General features: G+C 50.9%; 1 protein-coding gene across 1 annotated transcript; it reads right to left on the reverse strand.

The window, feature by feature from the left end:
* Positions 1 to 2,559: 2,559 nt before the first annotated feature.
* Positions 2,560 to 14,769, reverse strand: LOC137142565 (butyrophilin subfamily 3 member A1-like). Its single transcript, XM_067531971.1, has 6 exons — positions 14,685 to 14,769; positions 13,676 to 14,017; positions 12,798 to 13,079; positions 12,006 to 12,152; positions 4,913 to 5,179; positions 2,560 to 4,186 (listed from the first exon to the last, which is right to left on the reverse strand). Exons 1-6 carry the CDS (start codon positions 14,767 to 14,769, stop codon positions 3,657 to 3,659), a joined length of 1,653 nt encoding a protein of 550 aa, XP_067388072.1. The 3' UTR covers positions 2,560 to 3,656.
* Positions 14,770 to 18,120: the final 3,351 nt, after the last annotated feature.

Genomic DNA, 18,120 nt, shown 5'->3' on the forward strand with positions numbered 1-18,120 from the left:
GCACAGCAGGAGAAGGACAGAGCCCCCCTGCAGGTAACTCTCTGTCAGGGAGAGTGCAGTGACCCCAGGCCAAGCACAGGGTGGCGGGTTGCTGGGAGCAGGTTCTCGGGCCTCTGCTGAGCCCGAGTTAGGGGCATTTCCTGTGCCCAGCGCCTCCCCTGCTGAGGTGTCCGTGAGGGCACTGGAGTGACACTGGGGTGCTGTGAGTGTCCCTGGGCTGGGGACATATTTTTTATGTCTGATTTGTGTCCATTTATCCTTTTGCGTAGTGATCCGTCTCTCGCTCAGGCAGTGGGCGACAGACCCATCCTGGCTTACAGACAGCCCCCCAACCTGAAGCAAACACTCAGCAGCAACCATGCACCCTACAAAAAATCCTACCCAGGAACCTATCCCTGCAACAAACCTCGTTGTCAGCTCTGCCCACACATCAACTCTAGTGACACCATCGCTGGTCCTAACCACATCAATCACACCATAAGGGGCTCATTCACCTGCACATCTACTAATGTTATATATGCCATCATGTGCCAGCAATGCCCCTCTGCCATGTACATTGGCCAAACTGGACTGTCACTGCGCAAAAGGATAAATGGACACAAATCAGACATAAAAAATAATAACAAATATAAACCAATGGGAGAACACTTTAATCTCCCAGGGCACACTGTTACTGACCTGAAAGTTGCTGTACTTCTCCAAAAAAACTCCAAAAACAGACTTCAAAGAGAAACTGCTGAGTTAGAAATGATCTGCAAACTTGACACATTCAACCTGGGTTTAAACAGAGATTTGGAATGGCTCGCTCATTACGAGAGGTAAATTGCTTTGATCACCCATTCTCACCTCCTACTCAATGACTTTCATTAGACCTCAAATACCCGGCTTTCATCCACTTCTTCCATTGTTCTCTATGCACTTGTATATATGTATATGATGATTCTATGTTTCTCATTTCTACCTCTGCATCTGACGAAGTGGGCTGAGCCTCACGAAAGCTTCTGCCTGCTAAAATTAAATTTGTTAGTCTTTAAAGTGCCACAGAACTCTTGTTGTTTTTGCTGTATACAGACTAACACGGCTACCCCTCTGGATCTCTGCTCACTGTGGCTGTTACGTTTTGTGGGTTTTGTGAACATTGTACTCCATCCCTTTTCTTTTGTTTAACTTTGCCTCCTCACACCCCACTTTAAATACACCTTGATCTTTAGAGCACAGTCACTGGCGGTATTATCATCATTATTATGAAGTATTGACATTACAGGAACCACCAAAGATCCCATCTGGGATCAGGTCCCTATAGTGCACTGCACATAAAGAGAGAATCCCAGCCCTACGGGGGTGAGAGTTTGACAACACAACCAGGCCAAGGAGAAGGGATGGGGACACAGCATCCAAGCCAATGAGTATTGGGAAAGACCAAGGCTTAATTCACAGAGAGAACCAAATAGCCCTCAAGTAACTCAGCTAATTTACCTTAGTTCTCGGGTTTCAGACACATGCTGCTGTTTGAAAGAACAAGCAACTCTGTATATTTTTTATGAGTTTTATTCAAAAAAAGGATAAAAAAGCAGATATCAAAATCAAATGTACCGCCTGCTTGCTTAGAGTGGCACTCTGTCCCCCTCTAGAGGTGGCAAGGCCCCCTAGCGCTTGATGAGCCTGGTACAGCTGTGGCTAAGAGCCAGGTGTCTTTTGGTTACCAGAGGTCCCAGGTTTCATCCCCGCTGCAGGTGTTACACAAACAAAACATATCACTAAGATTAAATCTACTCTAAAATCTCCCTAAATTAACTAGAGATAGACCAAGACAATTATCAAACTGAAGTCACAAGTCAAATCAAATCAATAAACCAATGAATTAATAATGATACTGGATTCAATCACAAATTAATACAGCAGGTAATTGAATCATGAGGTTGCCACTACAAAGAAATAGGAGAGAACTGTTTTACTTTAGGGTGTCTCAGAATCTGGCCTAGGGGCTAAAACAGTGAACCAGTCCTCAGAAATCTGGGTTCCAGGCCTGCCCGGTGACATTTGGCTAGTCAATTCTCCTGTCTGTGCCTTAGTTTTGTCATATGTAAAATGGGGATAATGATTCTGACCTGGAAAGCACTTTGCGATTTGCTGCTGATAAAAGCTAGGTACTCTTATTGTTACACAGGGAGTTACTCTGAAATAGCTATTCCTGATGAGCTCCTCCAGCTCAAGCTAATTTGGTATAAGGCACTCCTCTTCTGGAATAAGAGTGTCCACACCTGTTGTCTCAACGCTCTGGAAATGTAATGATCTCATCCTTGGAAGAAGCCAGTGGAGGCCTAGCGGGAACTTGGATAAAGCAGACTGGTCAGAAAGAAAATTAGTGGGCATCCTTCTCATGTTGCTGGTGGACCAAGAAGGGTCAATGTGTTAAAGGTCATAATGGCTTGCCTGCATGCAGTTTCTTTTCACCTAGGCCTGGGAACTGGAAATAGTGATGACTGTTCCCTGGAAAGATCCGCCATTGGCCATGTTCTTCCGGATAAAAATAAGGGCGATGGAGTCCAGTCTGTGTGATCACAGGCAATCCCATATATTATCTTGTGCACAAATTTTTCATAGTCCATCCTCAGATAGGTGGCTTGCCCCCATGAGTCCTAGTGGGAGGCTGTTCCAGAACCTCACTCCTCTGATAGTTAGGTATCTTCTCCTAATTTCCAGCCTCAGTGAATTTATCACCAGTTTATACCCTATATGCCTAGAAGCAAAGAGCTGCATTGCCATTTTACCTATATCAATTCCCTCGACCACAAAACAATTAACATTTATGCTAAGGCAGAATTCTCATTTCTCTCACAGCCCAGTGAAGAACTGGACCATCTCAGCTAGCTACAGGGGTGTATTTCTTATCATTTGGGGTGAAAGGTAGAGTGGGATAGGAAACATAGGTGTGCGCAGCACATTTCATTAGGGTGTGCACCCAGGGAATTTTCATTTTTATCTTCATCAGGGGTGGCAAACTCAATTCCACCGGCGGGCCACATTTGAATTATCCCCGGCAGAATTCTCACCGCGTCCTAGTGTCCACCGCAAAATCTCGCGGCTCCTTGTTTTTCGGCGGCAGCTTGCTGTGTCCGGCTGCCGAGAAATCATGCGCCCTCCACTCTTTCGGCAACGGCTCTACCCTCCAGCAAGAAACACAGCGAGATGGGACCACGGGACACATCAAAAAGGTACGGGGGCCGGATAAAAAAGGTTCGTGGGCCGAATCCGGCTTGCGGGCTGTATGTTTGACACCCAGCACACCCCGTGCGCATGCCTTTGATAGGAAAGATGAGGAAAAGCCGTAGTCCCAGCAGATCACTTCTCTAGCCATGATCACCAGGCTGAGTTCTGGAGGCATCATGGCAGAGGTGACTATTAAGGAGAAATCTGGGGGAGGAGAAGATAGCAACTGTTTGGGTTTTATTAGGGACCATGTGTCCCATGCACAAGAGGCAGTGTGGGAGGCAGCACAGAGGGGTTTAAGGGAGATGCTGCCTCCTGGGCTAAAATCCAGACACATAACGGTGTTCACGCTTCAGCCAGTCTCTGACTGAGACGAAACATGACCCAACATCCACTGATGTCCCCAGAGACCTCCGACTAATAGCAGGAGACTCTAGATGGTGCCCTCAGTTATTGGAGGGCTGTGTGGGACACAGTCTAAGGGAAGTGCCTACAGACCAGACCCAGAAGAAGGGGTAGATCTTCCCCGTGAAGGAGGTGGTGAAGGCATGGATGGGGGCCATGGTGTTGGCATCATAGAAGCACACGACCCCTCCTTCGTAATCCAGATACACTCGGATCGTGCCAGGGCTCTGGGGTGGGTGCAGTGGGCTCCATTCTGCAGTGACTTCCCGGTACTGGCCCATGGAGAGCTGGATGGCCCAGGTGCCTTGCTCGGGGCAGAAATTGAACCATCCCTTCCTGCTGGCAGACTCTCTGGTGACGCCCAGAGCCCAGCCCTCTGCGCCAGCCACCTCCACGTCCCAGTAATGCGTCCCCGACAAGTAGCCATCGGAGCCCAGCACGCAGGAGTAAATGTCGAATCTCCCTGGGTTGTTGGCCAAGGCCTGGCTCGTGTTTGTGACCGTCACATGTCTCCGGTCCTTGGAAAGGGACAGACTGGGGTGAGCTGTGTCTGGGTCCAGAATGACGTCCTCTACGGAGAGAGACAACCAAGCAGGTGAGAACCTAAGCTTATAGATATGAGCAGCAGTTGCTCAAGGGCATTTACCTCCAGCAATAGCGGCTCCATTCCCCTGTCTCAGTCTCTGAGGGGGAAGGGGGGAAAGGCTAGAGAATGGAGGGCCCTGGACAGAGATTCTCCATAGAAATTTTTAAAAATTACAATCAGAGACTTGGGAGAGGAGATGTGTCAGGAGGTCCCAGAGAGTGGGAGGTGGGAAGGGGCAGCTGCAGTGTATAATGGGCTGTGTGGTGGGACAGCATGGCTATACTATAAACATGGGCACTAGGGGGCAGCCAACGCTGAGGGGGTGGGAAAGGATATATTATATAATGGGAACAAGGCAGCAGAGAGTGGGGGCAGGGAAGAGCTAATTATATTCTATAATGGACACCAAGGATGGCTATATGGTATAATGGACACTAGGGGCGGCAGAGAGCGGAGGGGTGAGTAGAGGTGGTTATGTTGTATAATGGACATAGCGCTGCAGAGGGTGGGGGATGGGGAAGGGGCTGTTATACTCTTTAATTGGCACAGGGCAGCAGAGGGCAGTGGGCACCTTCTGTTTCCCAGCAGTGGGTGGGGGTGGGGGGTACCTCGATGGTATGGCTAGCTGGTGTGTAGCACCCGGTGAAGGCACACAGGGGGCCCCAGGGGGCCGGTTCTTCGATACCCTGGGAACGATGCAGGAGCAGTTACCTTTTTCTCTGTAGACCTTCATCTTCGGGTAGCCCAGCACGGAACTGGAGCCCATGCAGACGGCTAGGATGTGGGTGAGATGGGCTCTGCAGTGACTGACCAGCCACCCGCATACGGGGCAAGCCGCTGTGTGGAGCGGATCCTTCAAGGAGAATCTCTGCTCCTGGGAAAGGCAGGAGTCGTTCCCCGTGGGCGTAGGCTGCTCTGAAAGGAGCCTGCCACAGATAACCGGGGGAGGCTCGGACAGTCCACTTCCAATCTCTGTCCCTGCACCCAAAATAGGAAGGTACTGTTTTCAGTATTTGTAGGCATGTCTCTGTCCCGCCCCACCCCAAAGTATCTGAGCCCATTCCGCCAGCATGAAATAATCCGCACAACCCCCCTAAAAGGAGATGGGACCACTATCCCCATTGTCTGGAGGAGAAACCGAGGCACAGATGGACTAGCTATAATCACACAGGAGTCCTGGCTCCCAGCCCCCCCTGCTCTAACCAGCTTGATCCCCCACCCCTCCCAGAGAGGGACCCCAGGGGTTCTGGTTCCCAGCTCCCTCGGCTCTAACCCACTAGTCCCCATTCCCCTCCCCAAACCAGGGATGGACAACAGGAATCCTGGTTCCCACCCCAGTGCCCTATCCACTGACCCACACTGTCCTTTCGCCTCCTTCCTTCCTACTTGCTCAGGCCCAGCTGCCGTCTGACCCCTCCCAGTCCATGCAGATTCTCTGGGGACCATTTATCCGATCCCCATAGTGTTCTCAGCCCTTGAAACTCCTGCTGAGGTGGGGCTGGTGCCCTCAGCAGCACTGGGCAGCTGGAATGTGGGGCAGGGCAGGGGACCGGGCAATTTCCCACCTGGCTGGGTTCAGTCCTCTTCCCTCCTAGTGGGCTCCCGGCTGCCTGGAAAACAACTCAAAGTGCAGCGAAACAAAGAGGGTGGACTTTTGTCCCAGCCACAGGTCGTCTCTAATCATGCTCGGGACATGGCAACCTGGCAGCTGGCAGAGAGCTAATCCCCGGTACAGAGATAGCGAGCGGAGCAGAACACAGGCCTGGGCAGGTGCGCGGCTCGTACCTCTGTGTCTGGTGGCACAAGATTAGAGTCAGGGCTCCTGGGTTCTATCCCTGGCTTGGGGAGAGAAGTGGGGGCGAATGCATTAGAGCAGGGGGCTGGGGGCAGGACTCCTGGGTTCTCTCCCTGGCTCTGGGAGGGAGTGGGACCTACTGGGTTAAAGTGGCGGGATGGGGAGGGTCAGGACTCCTGGGTTCTATTCCTGACTCTGGGAGGGAGCTGAGGTCTAGCAAGTTAGAACAAGGGGCTGTGGGTCAGGACTCCTGGGTTCTGGTCCTGGCTGGAGCTCTTGGTGCTTATCTGGCTCTCGTTGTTCTGGGATCTGAACATCTCACACACACACTGAGGAGTTCACTGTCACCGCTCCCCCCGCCCCCATGAGGCAGGGAGCGATCATTATCCCCAACGCACAGAGACTTCAAGGACTTTGCTACAGGGGACAAGGGCAATCACTATGCTGGAAAATAGCCACGCGAGGGGCAGCGGAAGCTACATTGAATCACCAGAGGGGAATCAGTCCCAGTTTGACTGCAGTGGGATTACACCGGATTTACACCAGGGTGAATGAGCAGAGAATCAGGCCAGCATATGTTTTACCTGGAATCATTCAGTCACTTTTTCCTTGGCAACACATACTACATTTTTACAGAGCAGAAATTACTGGGCCAGAGCATCAATTGGTGTAAACTGGCATTAATGCCAATGGAGCAACCTGCTGAGGATCCGGCCTAATTGAGAGAAATTGAGCTTTGGTAAACTTACACCAGCTGGGAATCAGATGGCCCCAGTCTGGGGTGGTGACGCCCAGCACAGCTGCTTTCAGAGTCTAACAGAGCCCTAGTGCCTAATTCAGGGGCCAGCCTGACTGAGATTGCCGGCCTCGTGGAGAGGGCACCGGGCTGGGATCCTGGAGATGTCAGGTCAACTGCTGGCTCTGCCCGAGATGCCGTAAGTGACTCACTGCATCGCTCTGAGCTTCCCTCCCCACTCCCATGACGTGCGCTAATGACGCTTTCTTTCCACCCTCCTGATCGAAAGCGACGCACGACGCTGCTGGCCTGAGATGAGCAAGGTCCCGCAGAGCTGATTTCCCGCTGAGGGGTCATGCCTGAAAGATCAGGGGAACCTCTCCCCCCATAAACACACACTGGGGCCAGCCCTAGACCCAATGGCGCCCAGGGGAAGAGCGTCTTTGGCCCCATCCCCTCCATTTATTAAACTTTAGAATACCTTATTTTTTATTGCATTGATAGCCCATTTCACTATTTTGATGCACAATTTGCATGCATGATTTATCCGTCATATAGGACGATATATTTGTACACTAGGATCTGTAAATCTCTATTTATTCATGCCATATAAAAGCAAATAACAAAAACTGCATCACGAGCCCGGTGGCCCCCAAGCCAGCACAAGGCAATGCCTGGCATACGGGAAATGCTGCAAGAACTGCAATAGATTACAGCATTTTACAAAAGTTTGCAAGCAGCAGCAGGACATGCACGCTAGTTCAGAGGAACTAGTTCAGAGGACTTCTTCACAGGAGCAATGAACGATGTTGCAGCAGAAGATGACTCGCCTGCCACCCGGAAAGCAAAATGGGACATTTATTCATTGTGCAAGTGCACAAGCCCGTGTGGTCAGAGAAACGGTGATATTAGCATTGACAGAAAAGCCCCAGGCAGTAGAAGATAAACGGGTAAAACTCAGGGCTTACAGCTGTGTGCTTATCCCCACGAAGGGAGCATGCAAACTGGATGTATGGGTAAAAAACAAATGGGAAAGGATCCAATTTGTAATAGTGCCTGAGAAAAAAAGCATCTGTTATTGGGTTAGCAACATTACAAGCCTTGGGGGCCCTCACTGGAGGGGCAGGGGACCAAAACAATTGAGGAAGAGTTTGAGGATGTCTTCCAGGGGATAGCGACGCTCTCTAGTGAAGGAGTCCAACTGCCCTGCAATTCATAGCCCTAGAAAAACTCCCCCTAAGGCAGAGACTAAGAGAGGAGATGGACCACTCGTTGCTTTGGGAAACATCAATCGAATAGAAGAACCAAGAGTAAGTGCACACGCTGGTGACTGTAGACAAGACAGAACCTTTGGCTTGTGCAGAATTAAATCGTTAAATCAATATGTAAAAGGGAATCTTTTCCCTACTACCTACGATAGGGGACGTCTTTGTGGAGATGAACGATACCGAATCTTTTCAGACGCTGGATGCGTCAGCAGGGTTCTGGCAGGTGGAAAACAGACCCGATGTTTGTGCACATTCAGCACTCTTTTGGGGAGATGGACAGTGCAGATTGAGCTCTGTTCAGTACCCAAGATACTTCACGGGAACATTCAACAAATTTTGGCTGGTACAGAGGTACAGAAGGTACTGAGGTTTATGTAGGTGACATTTTAATCTGGGGCAAAGCCTCAGTAGAGAATGACTGGAGGCGCCAAGCAACTTTGAAAAAAAGCCAGAGCCGCTGGGCTAAAGCAAAGAAAAATATAAATCCCATGTAATGGAAATAACATAGGTGGGAAAGGCATTAACGCAGTAAGGTGTGCAGGTAGCTCACAGGATGCTGAGGCCTTCATCAGCAGACACGGAAGAGGTACAAAAACTCCTTGGAATAGAAAGGAAAATTCTTCCTTAGGGCGCCTACTGAATCTACCTGAACCAGCCATGGGTACCAGCTTTGTATAATTTTTGGTGGTGCCCAGAACGGGTCCAAGTCTCACCCCCCACACCTGCCTTGTAAGCCCCTGGGTGCGGGGGGCACCAGTCGGGCCCCCATGGGAGAGGGGTGAGGCCAGGAGGTCGGGGCGGCCGCCATGCTGCTTGGGGCAGGAGAGGCTTGCTGTGTGTGTGTCCAGGGGCGGGGGGGGAAGAGGGGCAGAATGGCTGGGCCCCCCTGGGCACGATCTCGAGGGTTCCTGAAAGACCACTCTCTTGAATGAGTAAGGAACAGAACTTTAATAACACAGACGGGAGTGACTCCCAGGTCATGTTGGATCTGATGTAAGGCACATCTCCCAGTTCACAACACTGTCCCATGCTAGGGAGCGTCTCTAAATCGCAATCTTCTACAAGCATATCTCTATAACGGAAATGACACAATACATGAAATAATGTTCCTCGCTACGGAAATAATGCAGGCAGATATCCGTGTAACAAACAGCATGGATTCTGGCCAGAGCATAATTTTTTCGGGCCCAGTAGAAACTTGTAACACAGGCCCCCTCCCACACACATACCACAATCCCTTGTCCCATACATACAATCTCATGAGACATGAACATTTTTTTCCTCATGGTAATGAGGGTTGCAGCCTGGGCCAGGCCCCTCAGATCCCAGTACAGTGTACCCGTTTTCCCCCCCATGTGTGGGCCCTGATTCTGGCACGTGTTGGACTACCTGGAAATGAGATGGGTGACAAAGCAGCAAAACATAGCTCTAAAAAATGCGGAGGTGGAGGTTAAGATTGAGTAGACTGGAATTGAAAAGTGTGGTCGTGAAGGAGCTTGTGAAGGAGTGAAAAGAACCGTGGACTAAGGAACAAAAGGATGAAGGTTCTGTGATGTGTGCTCAGAACTCCAAGATAATATTGCACTGCACAGTCCGTCCAGAAAAAGTGAAATAGTCATTTTCAGTGTTAAATGATAAGTTAAATTTATTAACAAAGACGTAAAGATGGGCTGGGTAGTGTGTGCAAAACCAAAGCCACCGTTGATCACGTTCTATGGTACAGTGGCCACTATTCTACAGAAACAAAGTTTCTTTATGAAAAATGGAGTCAGCTTGGAATCAAAGATTTTTTCCTTAAAGGGTCTGGTGAAAATGCCAGAAATGGAATAGTGGAAAAAACCCTGGCGGAGTTTCCTTAAGAATACTAGGATGGAGTGAAAGGAGCTATCAAAAAACTTGGCTAACAGTGAAGAAAAGAAGTGGCAGACATAGTCTCATGTGATGAGGCCGCTGCACCAAAAAACAAACAGAGGCAAAGTTCAGGGCTGGCTGGCGAAGAAGCAAGACAGAGCTCTGCCTCTCTGTGTGAAGGGAGGAGAAACTGGTGGAGAAATGGACTGGCTAGTCAGGGCAGCTGCTGTGGGAGAAGCACTCAGATACCAGGAGAGGGCGACACTCAGCTAAGAAATTGTTCAGGACACTGAGGATGACCCAGTAGTGAGCTGACTTTACTCTTTGCTTGTGAACAGTTAGGAGATAATCCCCTCCAGCCCCCTAACGGGGTAGGAGCCCCCAGTGAGTGCAGCGGATAGAGACTTCCTCCTCCCCACGCCCCATGGGGATAACTGCAGCTGTGTCAGGATGCTGGGAAGGTCCACAAAGGGGCGCTACTCTATAACCCTGCCATTGCTGAAAGGGCCCTTCATTCTCAGTTCCCGTGTGTCTGGGCACAAAGGGGTGGTTGTGCTAATTTCGAGGAAAGAAATGAGCCCAGAAAGACAAGGTGTTAAACTAGAGTGTGAAAAATCAAGACTAGGAGGGTAACAGTTGCCTGTATAAGACAAAGTCCCTAATATTGGGACAGTCCTGATAATATTGGGATGTCGGGTCACCCTATATTAAACGTGGGTCAGGGATCCAAGGCCAAAGATCTCAGTCTGCATAGTCCCATGGCAATAACCACCCTTAAAAATCATTGCAACCTTCTATTAAAAATACAGAAAAAAGAAGGAAAAATGGTTCAGCCTTTGAAATGTACAATATGAATTGAGGCTTTCGTTGTAACATCCCTTGTCCCCTTTCCCTTTAACTGGAAGGAGCAACTGGAAAGTCCTTTGGCTGGTATTACAGCTGGTATTAAACTGTCCTTTCGGGGGCAAAGAGAAAAGGTGAGTGCAGATGGTTTGAAGTCATGTTGTTGCTAACATCTGATCACGCTTCCTTTGAGGCCAAACAAGACAAACACACTGAAGACGGGAGAGGAATGAACAGCCAAGAGAAAAATCGCAGCTTCTGTCTCTCGTGTTAACTCTCACTCACAATCTCGCTGCTGGAGAAACCCGGGCCCAGCCCCTGGTCCGATCAGCCACTCCGACACCTGGCAGACTTGTAGAAGCATTGGGCACCGGAGTAGGGCACTGCTTTTAGCTGCCTCTCTGGTCACGGCTCACAGCAGTGTTACAGAAGAGACAGGCTTGGCCAGCTAAGCCAGACTCCCATTAAACAGAAGGCAAAAAGAGAGGAATAGGAAAGAGAGAAAGTAAGGAGGGGAGGACAAGGACACACGGCGGACCAGGTGACAGCAAGAACCCAAGTCTCACGACCCAGCTGTTCTTCAGGATTTAGCCAAAGTCAGTGGAGGTGGCAGTATTGTCTGGATCCTTCCTCACAGGATCAGGACGGGGTAGGCCCCGCAGTGTAATGGTGGATCCTGAACTCCTAGGGTACGATGGGGGTGGCAGCCATGATGGCCGGCCTCACTCCTTCCTGGCCACCCATCTTCCACCATTGTGACTCCCTGCCAAAGTCTCTTTTTCAGGACCCCAAAAGAGCGTGATGATGGGAAAAGCCCCTCCCCTCATTATTTTGTCCCCCAGTTAAGCCAAATTTCCAACAAACTAGTTTTGCTCCATTCATTTCCGGTTCCATTCTCCTCTTATTTACCGATGATGCTCTCAACACAGTCCTTGCGTGGTATCGGTTGACCACTTAATTCAGGCTGCCTTTCATAAATAATTGTATGTTGCAGGCTGAGTTGGACTTCTATTACCTTGGAAAACTTAAGATGCTGGGTCTGTGCAGAGCCAAGAATAATGGGGCCCTGATCTCGGTCACTGTGTGTCTGTACAGCTCCTGACACGACCGGGCCCCAATCTGGGGTTGCTGTGTGTTTGTGCAGCATCTGGCATGACGGGGCCCTGATCTCAGTTGGGTCACGTAAATGTAACTGTAATACATATAATGAAAATAATGCTAGCTGGGGAAGCACAGTAGGTGTGTTGCTTTATAACAATTGATGTGCAAGTAGGGCTTTAGTTTCCTTTCCCCTGTGTCGCAAGATCCCTTATTTCTTTGTGGTTAAACTGGAGGTTTTCCTTTTTGCTCTCTGAACACTCCATAAGTAGAAGGCAAGAAAGAAGAGGTGGCAAACACAAACTAACAGGAACAAGAAAAGGCCGACCTTCCAAGAGGAGACTCTGGGAAAAAACACATCTGCAAAGGGAAAAAAGAAAAGGCCTCAAGTTAGTCTTCTTCAACATGCAAAGGTAAGTAAACAAGGAACAAAATAATTAGGCATGGATCCAGTTTTGGCTCCTTCAGGATGGAAGAAAAGGCCCTCAATGGGCTATTTTCTTAAGGTAGTTTATTTTTTCCCATTTTGTTTTTAAAACTTTCAAACCCCAGAAATATTCACTTCTGATTTGTGCTGGGTTTTCCCCCCTGGAGCTCTCTTTGGAGAATCCAGGGATGTGGGCTGAGAGTTTAGGCAATTCTTGAATAAGGGTTGTTTAACAACGAGGGATTTTCTCCCAATGGTTGCTTAGGCATTTGAGTCCCAGAACTAAAAAAAAAAAAAAAAGATGAAATTTCCAATATGGCCTAGTGGATATATACTTTCTAATTTGATTTTTTTATTTCAGTGGTGCCTAAAGGCAACCGACTAAGATCAGTGCCCCGTGGCACCAGGTACTGCCTAGACACACAGTGACTGAGATCAGGGCCCCATCACACCATGTGCTGCCCAGACACACAGAAAGAGATAATCACTGCCCCAAAGTTTTCACAGTCTATAAATTCCAGTCTCCAGCACTGGGGATCAGGATCCAGGCCTGTGTCCTGCTTCCATTAGCAGCTCACCAGAGATGAGAATGGTTGAGATTTTCTCTGGGCCGAGCGAGCCGGGTTTGATAGTGCAGATCAGCATCGGGTCTGAGCTTGCATCCACCACTACCTGGCTGGAGACATTGAAGAGGCCTTGATTTGAGGGAAATATTTTTTCTTCTGATGGGGTCACTCTCTCGCCGCTGCTATTTTGCCAGAGCACCTCAGGTTTTGGGTACCACCCTGCAGAGAGACAGGTGACGTTTATCTTCTTGCCGTCATAGCCACCAAGGTGGAGGAGGGGGTCCGAGCCAGAGTCTGGGGGAGAGAAATCAACATGCATTCTCCCTTCAGTTCATGCTCTCCTCATCCCTGACATCACACAAGGGCCTGGTTCCCCTCTCGCTCGCCCAGTGTAATTCAGGAGTCACCCAACGGAGTCACTGGGGCTGATTCCCTTTCGTTCGTGCCAGCGTAGGTTAGTTTACCAAAGGGAAGGTGCAGACAGAGGTGATGTCATTCAGGACTGACCCAGGGAGGGGGGACCTGAGAGCCGCGGTTCTTTACTCCAGCAAACACAGGCGGAGGGAGAGCCAATGAGTGGGAGATGGAGCTGATACATTCAGCCTGGAAATCAGGGGCAAATGTCTGTCATAGCAGGGGATCCTCTATGAGGAGAGGCTCTGTCAGCCCCCACAAACCATGGGATCGTTACACACAGCCTGGGCATCTCTGTCCACAGGCTCTGCTCTGACTCAGAGCCCAGGAGATCTGGGCTGGATGGAGCAACCACTGGGGGAGTTTCTGGCCTGTGATTGCAGCAGACTGCACAGCTAGTGCCCCCCGGCCTTCCCACTCCTGCCCCAGAGCAGTGCAGGCTGACGCTCACCCCTCGCTGCCCTGGGATCACTCACTCATCACTTGGAGCTCCAGGGTTGCGTTGCTGACGGTGGCATTGGACTGGAAGTCACAGAGGTAGCGCCCTTCGTCCCACAGGGTGAGGTTCCAGAGGCGCAGGGCCACGCCGCCGCTCTGCATCCCGTCCCGCAGGAGCTTGGTCCTGCCCTGGTACCTCATGCCCTGCACCTCACTCCCATCTGGTCGGTAGACAAGGACGTCCTGGCCCAGCTGGGGCCGGCTCCATTTCACCTGCATGGCTTGGGCACTGAGCGCGGGAGAGAGGTGGCAGGGCAGCACCACGGTGCCCCCCAATGGTGCGGAGATGGGGCCGGCCGGAGCCAGCACCTGGAAACTCACTGGGGAAAGGGCCAGAGAGACAATCTTGGGGTCAGCAGGGAGCGGCAGGAAGCGGCTTCGCCTCTCACACACCCCAGACCCCTTCCCAGCCGAACCACCCAACCCAGAGACCCCCAGCGGATCCAGAAGAGGGCGGATCAGGGAGAGCTGTGAATGGGGGGGGGTGGGGTGGGAAGAATGGATGAATGGAAGGAGCAGTGTGTATGGAGATGGACGGAAGGGGGTGTATGGAGATAGATGGATGGATTGTTGTGTGTGAGGAGGACAGAAGTATGGATGGAGGGGTGTATGGGGATGGATGGATGGAGGGAGAGATGAGGAGGATGGGGGATGGAGGGGTATTTATGGGGAGGGATGGATGTGTGGGAATGGAAGGATGGATGGATGGAGGGAGAAGTGTATATGGATGGATGGGTGTGTATCAGGATAGATGGATGGATGGCTGGGAGGAGGGAGGAAGGAATGTGTATGGAACTGGCTGGATGGCTGGACGGTGACTCCATCTGTCATGCGTTGCTGTGCATATGAGTGAGGCCTAGACCCTGCGCACTCACCCCCGCCCCAGTGCAGTGCCAGTGCAGACACCCCAGACTGTCCCCACCGTACGTGACAGTCGGCTGGGGCCCCGCGACAGCCCAGCACCGGTAAGGACAGAACCCTCCTTACCGGCCGCTGCAGCCTGAACGTGCAGGAGGAGGAGGACGGCTGAGATCGTAGCAACATTGGAGCGGGGACGACGGACTCCCAGCATCTGGCAGGGCCGCTCTCCCTGGCCTCAGGGCTGGACAGGATGAACTATGAGGAAGCCAAGGAGACAACGGATGAGAAGGGGAACAGCTGCTCACCCAAAGATTCCCTCCCTACACCTGCAGGTGGAGTGGGGGTGCCTGGGGACTGAGCCGTCATGGGGAAAGAACCAGGAGGCACAGGTGCTGGGTTTGTAAAACTTCTGGTGGGACCCATAGGTTAGGGGGCAGAGCCCTCAGTGGGGTGCAGAGGGCAGAGCCCCTACACTTGGGAGTTTGGGTGGGTGAAGCTCCCTGAGGTGGCAGAAAAAATTAAATCACGAAGCCTTTAAAGAGATTATTTTCAAACTCCACCATGTAATATTGTCAGTAAACCTGACATCTGAAATCGACAGCTCATGTCAATGTGAGCAACTATTTATAATTTTCTACCAACAAAGAAAATCAAGCGGAGATTTTTTTTTTTAACCCATACATTTTATTCAAAGTATTATTTTTTTCCTCCTGCAAAAACATGCATTTCTTAAATCAAATCTGGTCCTGTCCTTCACTAGACACCACCATGTTAAGAACAAAGGAACACATCCGTTTTTTGTTGGTTTTTTTTTTTTTTAAAGACACACTTGGAAAAACTCTTAGCAGTTCAGGGATCAGCAATTTTTATTTAAGCAAATGTGAAACGCTCGATGCCCTTGTGTGGATATAGTGCCCCTGATTTCAGTTGGGAATGCCAGCTCCCAAGCACCCTATAGCAGTGCAGAAATGCTGGAGTTCTGGAAGAGATCCAAGAAACACAATTTGCTTGGGATGTTTCTCCATGTTAGATACTCAAATCATTTTCCAGTTGTGTTGTTTGTTTAGTTTTTTTACATTATTTCTATTCACTACCCTGCTGTCTACTGTTTGCAGTGCTGTTGTAGTTGTGTTGGGCCCAGGATATTAAAGGGACAAGGTGAGGGAGGTAATATCTTTTATTGGACCCTCTTCTGTTGGTGAAAGAGACATGTTTGCCAGCTACTAGCTAGAAAGCTTGTCTCTTTCACCAACAGAAGTGGGTCCAATAAAAGATATCACCTCCCCCTTCTTGTCTCTCTGCTATCTACTGACAGCCTGGGAACATTTACTCCAAATAAATAGACGTTTTTCCTCCCTGTTTGAATTGAAAGAGTGACATGCCATTTCACTCCATGCATGGCCCAGCCTGTTAGCTGGCAGTGCTAAGGGAACTCCTTACAGGTGTTTCTAAGCAATCCAGTTCTCCAGGCAGCCCTGAAACAGGATCTTGGACTCCAAGGTCGCTCATTCCCCTAAGCAAAGAGGGTGCGGTGGAAACCATTTTCTCTTTTAACAAGTGAAAATTAAAGCACTTGGGCTCCAACGAACACCGTGTCCTTTCCCTTTTTACCAGCTCGTACAAACACACCATAAGCAGTGTTATTTGTTTGAAAACCAGCAGATCCCTGCACCAATGGCTGTACAACAAACAGTTTCAAAAACACAATTCCCCCTTTCCATCCCCCCCTCTCGTGACAAGCTCAAGCTCCCCCTGCACAAGGAAGACAACTTTAACCTTCACACAACAGTTGTGTTAATACACCGCAAACAAAGCGCAAACCCATCATTCAGTGTGCTCGCCTCTGAAGGCTGGAAACACACACACACACTCTGGAAGGATTACACCCTGGAAATACACACACACACACACCCTGGAAGGATTACACACACACACACACACACCCTGGAAGGATTACACCCTGGAAATACACACACACACACCCTGGAAGGATTACACCCTGGAAATACACACACACACACACTCCCTGGAAGGATTACACCCTGGAAATACACACGCACACCCTGGACGAATTACACCCTGGAAATACACACACACACACCCTGGAAGGATTACACCCTGGAAATACACATGCACACCCTGGAAGGATTACACCCTGGAAATACACACACACACACCCTGGAAGGATTACACCCTGGAAATACGCACACACACACACACTGGAAGGATTACACTCTAGAAATACACACACACACACCCTGGAAGGATTATACCCTGGAAATACACACAGACACACCCTGGAAGGATTACACCCTGGAAATACACACACACACCCTGGAAGGATTACACTCTAGAAATACACACACACACCCTGGAAGGATTACAGTCCCATTCTCGCCTGCTTTGTGCATTTGTTTGGCAGAAGAAGCCGAGGTATGGAGCAACACACACCTAACCATTGCAAGTGTTGGGAGCTCTGCACAATGTTTTGTGGTGGCATTTTCACATTGCATGCGTCAGCTCCCCTGCTGTTATCTTCTTTGCGCGGTTAGCTGCTGCCAGGTATTGCATTTGAGGTATCCAGGGTGCAACAGGCAGCTTGGGTGGCCGGGCAGCCTAGTGGTTAGGGCACATGGCTCTCCGCCCCCTGTTTGGCTGAGTCTCTATCCGAGCCGGTGCCAGACTGCGGGGCTGGAGCGGGAGAGGCCGGGGCCGCGCAGCGGGTAAGTGCAGGAGGGGGAGAAGCCAAGCCTGCATTTGCGCACCCCCAAACCTCACGCCCCCCCCCCCTCCGAAAGTACAGATCCCCCCTCCCCGGGGCAACTGGGGGTCGGCGCCGGGACCCCTCCTGCCCTGCGTGGGGAGGGGGCGCATGAGGCAGGGAGGGCGCAAATGTAGGCTTGGCCCCGGTGCGCTGGAGATCCCCGGTGCTCTGGAGACCCCCGGTGCGCCCCCGCCATGCCAGCTGCTTCGGAAGAGCCTGACTGGCGTGAGGACGCGTCACCGGGGCGCCTCGAAACACAGTTTGTCGTGTCCCGCCGGGCAAAACCCAGCTGCTTCCTGGGAGGGCTGAATAAATGCCGAATGAGTAACACAAGCGGTTCTCAAGTGAAGCCCCACCACGATGGTGAACGCCCAGAAAACTGGATCTGCCAGTGGAGCATGAAAACCACGCCATCACTTCTCTGGACTGGTCCCAAAGAGACGGGGAAAAGAGCCAACTTCAGCCTCAAGACAGAGGGACGGCCATATATGGATGGGCTGCGCAGACAGACAGACAGGCAGTGTTCCGACTGATCCGGGGATCCCCTGCGTACCTGCAGCGCCGAGCCCGCTGGGAAGACGATCCCTGAGTGGCAGGGAGAGGGGCAGGCCCCCAGCCCCTCACCACCGCATCCCGGCCAGGAGGGAAGCGCTGGGGGGCGAGTCTTCTCTGGAGCTGGTTCTCGCACCCCTGCCGTCCCGGCGCACCCGGCTCGCCAAGAAAGTTCCCCTCCGCCCCACGGCCAAGGGAGCCGAGTATCATTTCCTGTCAGCCTCGTGGGGTAGGCCGAGCTCGGGG

This window comes from Emydura macquarii, unplaced genomic scaffold (genome assembly GCF_026122565.2).
Source record: "Emydura macquarii macquarii isolate MOO-44397 ecotype Brisbane River unplaced genomic scaffold, CSIRO-AGI_Emac_v2 contig_3231, whole genome shotgun sequence".
Classification (NCBI taxonomy): Eukaryota; Metazoa; Chordata; order Testudines; family Chelidae; genus Emydura; species Emydura macquarii.

Excerpts from the sequence above, each read along its gene's own strand:
- LOC137142565 (XM_067531971.1), bottom strand. The coding sequence starts at position 14,769 with ATGCTGGGAGTCCGTCGTCCCCGCTCCAATGTTGCTACGATCTCAGCC. Across the intron at positions 14,018-14,684 it reads CGTTCAGGCTGCAGCGGCCG|TGAGTTTCCAGGTGCTGGCT; the intron begins GTAAGGAGGGTT and ends CCCTTTCCCCAG. Across the intron at positions 12,153-12,797 it reads CTCAACCATTCTCATCTCTG|ATGTGTTTTTTCCCAGAGTC; the intron begins GTGAGCTGCTAA and ends TTCCCTTTGCAG.